The following is a 9,073-nucleotide window of genomic DNA, read 5'->3' on the forward strand; positions in this document are numbered from 1 at the left end:
GGCGACTCCACCACTTCCCTGGGCAGCCTGTGCCAATGCTTGACAACCCTCTCAGTAAAGAAATTTTCCCTAATATCCAATCTAAACCTCCCCTGGCACAACTTGAGGCCATTTCCTCTAGTCCTATCACTAGTTACTTGGGAGAAGAGACCAACACCCACGTCACCACAACCCCCTTTCAGGTAGTTGTAGGGAGCAATGAGGTCTCCCCTCAGCTTCCTCTTCTCCAGACTGAACAATCCCAGTTCCCTCAGCCGCTCCTCATAAGACTTGTGCTCCAGACCCCTCACCAGCTTCGTTGCCCTTGTCTGGACACGCTCCAGCACCTCTATGTCCTTCTTGTACCAAGGGGCCCAAAACTGAACACAGGATTCAAGGTGCGGCCTCACCAGTGCCGAGTACAAAGGGGACGATCACTTCCCTACTCCTGCTGGCCACGTTATTTCTGATACAGGCCAGGATGCTGTTGGCCTTCTTGGCCACCTGGGCACACTGCCGGCTCACGTTCAGCCGGCTGTCAACTAGCAGTCCCAATATTCCTTTCAGTCACTCTTATCCCCACAGATACCATTAGCGCAAGAATCCTGGATATCATGATTCCCATCTTCCAAGCAGAGAACCAAAGCACCATGTACCACCACAGACCAGTGGCAGAAGAAATCTCAGACTCTAATTCCTATTTTCTTTCTCCAGGCCAGCGACAGAGAATCTGCCGTCCCTGGGAAGAACAATTGCCAGTGACGTATTTACAAACAGCAACCGCGTATTTACCAAGTCAGGAGCTGAATTGCCAAGGAATGTTACAAGGCTTGCCCTAAACAGATCATCATTTCTGTAGGTGGAGAGCCCAGACAGGTTTGGAGATTTCAGAACAAACATATGCAAATATATCTACTCATCAGAATTAGCTATGGTGAGCTCATGGCATAGAGCGAGAGCTGACAAACTTTAATGGAGGAAGGATGGGAAAATGCTGTGTTGGACATATGACAGCAATCCAGGGTGGATTTTTAGAAGTCAAAAAGATGAACAAGAATAACTCTGGATTAACTCTAAATTGTAGCCATCCTAATAGCTAAAAAACAAAAATAAAATAAAATCACATTGTGAGACAGTTTGTCTGCCATCAAGTGCTCAATAACAGCATAAAAGTACACGGTGTGAAATCTTACTAAATTACATGGTATGAAAGCACTCACACCATGTATATATCACTGGAGAACAAACAGGGTTATCTTTTCACTAGTGGTCCTTTCAGTACTACAGCTCACAGGCATTTATGTCAGAAGTTGTTCCAACATGGACAGTGGCTATTTGTGGCGTATATAGGCTCCTGAAGCTGAGCTTCCAGCTCCTGCAGAACAGGAGCACAGAGGGCTTCTAAACCCTTGGCAATCCATCTTCACTAACTGCACCATTCACGATGATCGTGGGAGTCTGCTTGCTGTCCCCAGCTTCCTCAGCTGTACACTCCAGAGGCTCTAGGTCATCGTATCTTCTCCGATAGACCACCCTTGAGATTAGAGTTATCAGAAACATTTCCATGATGAGGAGCTGCTGGGTCACATCTGCCAAAAAAAAGGGAGGCAAAGAAAAGTCCCCAAAAGGGGGAAATGACTATCAGACACAAAGTGAATACCTGGCTTATTTATTTTCATCTGTGCAAAAGGAATAAATTTTGCCACCCTGTCCCCATAACGGAGTGTCTGTCACACTCGGCAAGTTACAGAATTGCAGTGTTGCCCATCCGTAAGGACACAGTAAGCTATGCATTCAAAATGCAAGAGATTTAACAATAATTATGCGTTGTTGATTTCTTGTCCTCTCATTTCTGATTCCAATTCTTCTCACTATCAAGTCTTTCTCTGCGATTATGACAGCTATAAAACTTTTGTTAATTTTTTTTTTTAAGTAAAAGCTGAGATTCTCCAAAAGCTACATGATCCCAGGAAATTAATAGTTTGGGAAAACGCCAGATACTGCAGTTAGCAAGACCGAACTGGCACCTTTATAAGTAAATGAACAACATCCTTCCCAAAACAACTTACATGCTCCTCTTGCTGAAGAGGAGAGTGGTGGAGCACAGGGAATGATCCTTTGCATGGCCAAGATGTTAATAATAGCTGCCTGCAAGTGGTTCAAGATGAGGATAAACTGCACCAGAAAGAGAAAACAGACACTTGAGCTACCAGGAAAAGGTTTATAGTTCACACAACAATTCTGCTCTCATAACAGACCCTCTTTTGCCCCATTTCTCCTTTCTTGCCCTCCCTCTCCTCCCATCTACCAGCAGGCTGCCTGCCATTCTGCAGAATTCATCTTTAGGTCAGGATGATATTGCTCGGAATGTGAGTGTTAAATTAAAACTCTGTTTGAAAAGTGTTTCTTCTTAGTCCTTCATTTGAGAGGTGCGATGTACACAGAGCTCCCAGCTGAGATTTTAAACAATACCGAGCTCTGAATAATAGGTGATAATGTTTTAAAAGCTTCCTGTTAATCTAATGGATAAGCTTATGGTCTCCCTTCGTGGAGGAAGGACTCAAAGAACATTTTTTTTCTGTTGTCTCCTCTTTTTGCCACAGCAGGGAGATGTTGTGCTCCCCAAGTTCCATGGGACTGGCTTCTTTGCTAGAAGGGATGAAGGACTCTTCGCAGCTTGACTTCAGCAACAATCACTTACGCATCATATCACCTGCTATTTGCTGAGCTAGGCCTTTGCTGCCTTGGAGATACTGAAGTGTCTCTCTAAGCCGCTGGTGTAACTGCATGAGTATACGCCCTTGCGTTAAGAGTTTGCCATCTTAGACCTGGATTCACCCTAATGCAGCTTTGCAGGTGTGACTATCCTGTTTATTGCATTTAGGAATGTTCAATAATTTACTTAACAGAGACCTTAGTGCACCAGCCTTTCTACGTGTCCTGTTCAAGAAGGATGCACATCCAAGGATTCTGCTGGACTCTCTTCAGGGTGATGTGGAAGGGGGTGGTCCTGTCCCTGGGCTTTTTCAGTCTAACCTATCTGGTTCCTTACTATTTAATGACTCCGAGCCAGTGTTTTCATTATTATTTAACTCTGAAGTGCAGAAAGGCCAAGAAAAATCTTATCAAAACTGATCGTTGTGACATTCTGAAACAGTTCAAACAACAGCCACCCACACAATGCTTCACATCCTCTCCTAGTTTTTAAAAGTACACACCAGCATTTTAACACTGTATATTTCAAGATACTGCATCTACAAAGCTTCCTTCAAGCCCCGCAGAAGGGGCTGCTTTGATTTCAGTTGCCTAAAGATGAACGGATTTTAGGCAGCTTTCACATCTCCAGCACTCCTGAAAGACTAGAGGTGAATTGTCTCAAGCTGAAACTGAACAGCCGCCAAGGAGAGTGCTTCAAAGGGATGCAGCTTCAATCAGGTAAAAATACGCCTTTGCACAGTGCAAAATACTGTAACTTTTCAACAAAGGATCAAGAACCAGAGAGACAGTGTTATATCATCAGTTAAGAGAAATTCTTATCAGAAATGTTAAACTCCTCACCTGATAAAGAGCAAACTTTGGGATGATCTTCTTACAGGTAAGGAGCGTCCTAACTTGTTGAAACATGATTCCAACCGGCCACAGAGCGATAATGGTGAGGACACCAACGAAGCAGCTAATCCATATCGCAGCTCCTTTGGGAGATAACTGAGAAGCAAATCAAACAAGTGTACCTGTAAAACTTTACAGTGCATTTTACTATTTCCAGGAAGAAGTTGTGAACTGGATGATGCGGATGTTCAGATGCTTGTTCCTATCTCTGTGAAAGCTGATGGCAGCAGCAGTTGCTGGGGTTTGCAAGGGGAAACTGTACCACACCACAGTGCTCCCACCAGCGGGCATGGACATGTAAATCTGTTCAGCCTGGGAAGGTAACGAACGACATGACCCCTCAGTCCGACCCCAGCAGCACCCGGGAATGCTCAGCAGCTCATGAAAGCATACTCGGTGTTGCAGTTCAGGGGGATCATTTATTTTACTACCATGAAACAACAAAAAGAAGTATTACTTTTAATCTGAGTTATCGAAGAGATGCAAAATTATGAGCTTCATCATCTTGCTGCTTACATGGTACAACGCAGAAGTACAGTACTACCTTTTCTACTTTGCACAGATATAAAAATCACCATGATTTGCAGAAAAACAGAAATAGGCTTCCTGTTTACATACCAGTACGTACACTTGTTTGTTAAGGCTGTACCTTACAAAACACAGGGCAGGTGCATCCCACAGGGCAATCTGCAGTCCTGCTATTCTAATCGTACAAGATGGGAAACATACTGGAGCATAATCTGATGCCTAAACCATACTTATGCCCAGTTTCTTTCCAAGAGAAGCCAGGAAATGGAGAGTCTGGGGGAAGGCAAGCTTCAGGTTCTCAAAAGAAAGTAGTAAGGACTCACTTGGAAGTGCTCCCAGATTTCACAGTTTCATTGTAGGCTAAGATACTAACATCAACCCTAAAACCTATGGATTTCGTAGACAATCTCCAATTAAAATATTTACTTACATTGTAAAGTGTGTAATTGCCATTAGTCCAAAGCACTATTGATATAAACATGAGCACAGGTCGAAGGAAAGCAAACTGAAAGGTGCCCAGCTTCAGCCAAAAGAGAGTCCGCCTGGCCAAAAAAAGAAAAAAAAAAAACAAACTCACACAGGCCAAAATCTTATTAGCAACCTTAATAACATTTTTTTGATACTATCAGCTGCAAAACTTTTCACTCCTGTAGCATGTGGCTAAAATCTTTTCAAGATTAGAAAATCATTCCAAGAATTACCCAGTGTTTATTTAGTAAAGTCTCTACAAAAATAGTACTTCTCCTGGTCTGCAGCAATTACATACTAACCAAAGCTGGTCAAAATGTGATGTCTTTCTCTGCCCTGAAGCTAACCAGAGCGCCAGTAGCAGCATAACCGGTTTCTGAGCAATAATGCCACTTGCTCTTGCCTTGTTGTCTTACTATTTGTCTTCCGATGAGTTGGGCCTTCCTCCCCAGACATTTCCTAGTCCTGTGGTAGATGAAGAAAGGGAATCATACAGACCTGGCTGAAAGGACCGGTAGTTTTTCAATGCATCATGAATATTACCATGTAAGCATCTCGTTCTGCTGCTCTGTACTCTAGCAGGAGAAAGGAACTATCTTTCACTTGGCCAACTGCACAAGGCCAGGAGGACAGCTCAGGATTTCCTTGCTTCTGTCAGTATAAACTGTGCATATGTTTATATATATGCATATATAAACATATGCACACAGTGCATACACAGTGACCTGGCCAGACAGCATTAAAGGTCACCAGGGAAGGGGCAGATGCACTTGCTAACAGAGGGCATGCTGTTAGGACATGCTTTAGGACAGAAAGCTTACTGACCTGAACTCTCCTTCAGTCTTCACAGGACAAGCGGTGGCTGCTTCGGATGGCTCATGATTTAGTCTATTACTGTGTGTTTCCCATACTGTTAATGTTGTCTTCACTGTAGCTCCTTGGGCCCTTAAGACTGCCATCTGACATGCCTCAGCAGACAACAGGCTGCCATTTAGCATGTTACAGGGTATAGCCAAGAACTCAGAATTACAGGAACTGCTCAATGAATATCATAGAATCACAGAAGAGTTTGGGTTGGAAGGGACCTTTAAAGGCCATCTAGTCCGACCCCCCTGCAGTGAGCAGGGACATCTTCAACTAGAGCAGGTTGCTCAGAGGCCCGTCCAACCTGACCTGGAATGTTGCCAGCGATGGGGTAGCTACCACCTCTCTGGGTAGCCTGTGCCAGTCTTTCACCACCCTCATTGGGAAAATTTTTTTCCTTAGATCTAGTCTGAATCTGCCCTCTTTTAGTTTAAATCCATTACCCCTTGTCCTATTGCTACAGGCCCTGCTAAAAAGTCTGTCCCCATCTTTCTTACAAGCCCCCTTTAAGTACTGGAAGGCTGCAATAAGATGTCCCCAGAGCCTTCTCTTCTCCAGGCTGAACAACCCCAACTCTCTCAGCCTGTCCTCACAGGAGAGGTGTTCCATCCCTCTGGTCATTTTTGTGGCCCTCCTCGGGACCCGCTCCAACAGGCCCATGTCTTTGCTGTGCTGAGGGCTCCAGAGCTGGACACAGGACTCCAGGTGGGGTCTCACCAGAGCGGAGCAGAGGGGCAGAATCACCTCCCTCGACCTGCTGGCCACGCCGCTTCGGATGCAGCCCAGGATACGGTTGGCCTTCTGGGCTGTGAGCACAATATAGCTAATAACCACTGGGTTATGGACAGCACAAACACATGTGGAAGGGCCTACAACTGGCCAGCCATTTAGCGTGTGTGCCTTTTCAAAGATTTATTATTCCCAAAGGGCTTTAAAGAACAGTATGACAAACAGTGCAGTCACTGCAATGCTTTGTTGACACAGGTCTATCTTTCTTCACCACCAGACCTCTCCTGCCACATCTCCCCCCACTGTATGGCTTGTTTACTTTGCCTCATCTGCCTACTGTCCCTTGTTAGCCTTCCCAGGACTGCTCAATAATATATGGCTTTTTAAAAGAATGAATCCCTCCCTTGAGGGGGGAGTAGCAGGAGCTACTGCTCCCTGTTTCCCCAGAAGACACCTATGGGAGGAAAATGAGACTGACCTTTCTCTGGTACAGCTTGCCCATATTTAAAAAAAAAAAATGTACCCTGTAATGGGAAAAGGCTAGAAGTCAGAAGCAGAGACAGCAGATGGGTTCCCAGTGCTACAGATGCTGGAGAAGAACCCCTAAGCCCTCTGCAGAGCAAAAAGCCCCCCTTTTTTTTTTTCCCCAAACAGACAGCTGTCCTTCCTGCCAGCTGGATAGTAGGCACTACCTAGGTCTTGAAAGGAGTTAATATTAGCTAATATCATCCTGGCTAAGCTGTCACTGGACTGATCAACAGGAGGACAGAGTAGAGGATCCCCTCCCAAGCTCCCAGCTACCACAACCTATAGAGAGGGGGACAGACGCAGAAAGATAAACAAATATAGTGGTGACACAGTTCTGTCCCATGGCATTTCTTCAGCTCTGACTGATGAAATGAGCCTGAACCAATGCCCATGAAAATTAGTAGGAGTCATTTAGATCCATATCAGTAGTTGCTGATTTTACAGCATGGTATTACATTCATTTCTGGAGGTATATTTTTCAGTTGGTTTACTACCTACTATTCTTGGTGCTCCCTCCTTGTATATAATTACTGTTATACCATTAAAATCAAATGATGGAAATAAGAGTTTGGATTCTAATACCAAATAAGGAAGTTTAAGGACAAATTATTAGAATAAAAATTATGAATTTTTGCAAACGCATCATAAACTGCTACGCTGCATTCTGTTTAACCAGACCGTAAAGTCCCCGAGGTCCCTCTGACACAAACGTCCAGGCCCTCATAGAAGAGTCTCTGTCTTGCACACTCAGTCCTTCAGCTTCTGCTCATAACGAGAGAAACATTCTCATACCCTGTGCCCACAGGGACGCCCTGGGAAATACATGAGGCTTCCAGGCTGCGGAGCGGCAGGGGGGGGCCAGCCCGAGGGGGGAGCCCCCCGGGCGCTGCGCAAAGGAGGCAGGGGGCAGGGTGGCACTAGCCAGAGGAGGAGCCCCCCCGGGCGCTGCGCAAAGGAGGCAGGGTTTACGTTACAGTATATTGCCTGCGGTAGGTGCAGCTCTCCATCCTCACCCCGCTTCTCAAATGTGCATTAATACTAAGTTTAGTAGAAGACAATATTTGCTTTTGCCTCCCCAGACAATGCCATCGTTTCGCTGAGATCAAAGCTTTCCAGGAATTACAGCTATTTTTTGTTCTAAAAATTATTTTAATATGAAGTAGTTTTAAAGTCAAAATCAGAACAAAACACTTCAATTTCATCGAAGTAAGAGAAATTTTCTTTCAAGGCAGCCTCAATTTGACAATTCTGCTTGTGAAAAATACCCAGTTTGGAGACATTCATTCCCTTCTGGAATGAAAAGAAACTGAAGTCTCAATTATTAGGTTTTCTAGGGTAGAAATTCCTCCTCCCACACACCACTGCTTACTACAGAAATGGTTTCTGGGAAGATAATGGGATTAACTGGGGAGATACCACAGTGCTCAAAGTTACTCTGTGGGTGGGAACACTGCACTGGGTTAAACTGAGAGAGATCACGCTCTCGACTCTTATGCAAAACTCTGTATTATAAAAACCAAATAAATTAACGGTGGTGCCCAGCCCCAAAGTGATGTCACTGCTTAAAAGAGACGGCTTGAGACTGACTTTTGGGAAGCAGGGAGGCCCTTTGCAGTAAGCCTGGCCTTGCCAAGTTGGCTGAATTCCAGCAGCCGTTTTCCAGCTGGGAAACCTTAAAGGGCAACTCACCTAGCAATGCGGACACGAGGGAGGCAAAGGCAGCAGCAGCAGCAGGGACCGGTGCTGATCTTGAAGCGACCATTTTCAAACCGCCTGAGGAACAGCTTTTGACCTCCACACTCTTTAATCATCATCATCAGGAACTTGTGGATAGCTATGGCAAAAAATCTAGGAGAGGAAGAAAATGCCAGCTGGAACGTGCCTGCGTCCCTCGTATGCCTGCGCAGGCCGGTGCCGCCTTCTGACCAGGGTTTTTATGGCTTGCGCTTCACAACCAGCACAAATTCTAGCACTAGCTGTGAAAAACCTTCCGCTTTCCATCACCTTGGAGGACCAGAACTGCTCTAACCTCACTGAAAGAGGAGTAAACTGAGGCACAGAGCAGCTACGGAATTTCCCAAAGCCGCACGGGTGGCAAAGTCAGTATTAAAGCACAGGCTCTTTTGGCCCAAGTCATTATGGCCATACTTTTCCATCAGCTAGCTAGTCCTGACAGGTTCAGATGTTTTAGAACAACTCCTCTTCCTCCTCTAAAAAAACCACCCCAACAACAAACACGGCTAGGTTCATATATACATTTAGCTATCACCCAACGCGCTGGCCCAGTCAGGGTGCAGCTCCTCGGCGGCCATAGCTGACCCAAGCACTGGCTGGCGCCGCCCCCCCCCCCCCCCCCCCACCGGCCGGC

General features: G+C 45.5%; 1 protein-coding gene across 1 annotated transcript in view; it reads right to left on the reverse strand.

The window, feature by feature from the left end:
• Window positions 1-1,380: 1,380 nt before the first annotated feature.
• LOC104625569 (organic solute transporter subunit alpha-like) overlaps window positions 1,381-9,073 on the reverse strand; it is a 10,047-nt gene continuing 2,354 nt past the window's right edge. Inside the window, exons 4-8 of the mRNA XM_010293226.1 lie at window positions 8,395-8,553; window positions 4,547-4,658; window positions 3,538-3,684; window positions 2,049-2,154; window positions 1,381-1,568 (exon numbers count right to left, since the gene is read on the reverse strand). Of these exons, the coding sequence (XP_010291528.1) occupies window positions 1,381-1,568; window positions 2,049-2,154; window positions 3,538-3,684; window positions 4,547-4,658; window positions 8,395-8,553 (712 nt within the window). The remainder of the gene's footprint in view (window positions 1,569-2,048; window positions 2,155-3,537; window positions 3,685-4,546; window positions 4,659-8,394; window positions 8,554-9,073) is intronic.

This window comes from Phaethon lepturus, unplaced genomic scaffold, assembly GCF_000687285.1.
Source record: "Phaethon lepturus isolate BGI_N335 unplaced genomic scaffold, ASM68728v1 scaffold38018, whole genome shotgun sequence".
In the NCBI taxonomy this organism is placed as follows: domain Eukaryota; kingdom Metazoa; phylum Chordata; class Aves; order Phaethontiformes; family Phaethontidae; genus Phaethon; species Phaethon lepturus.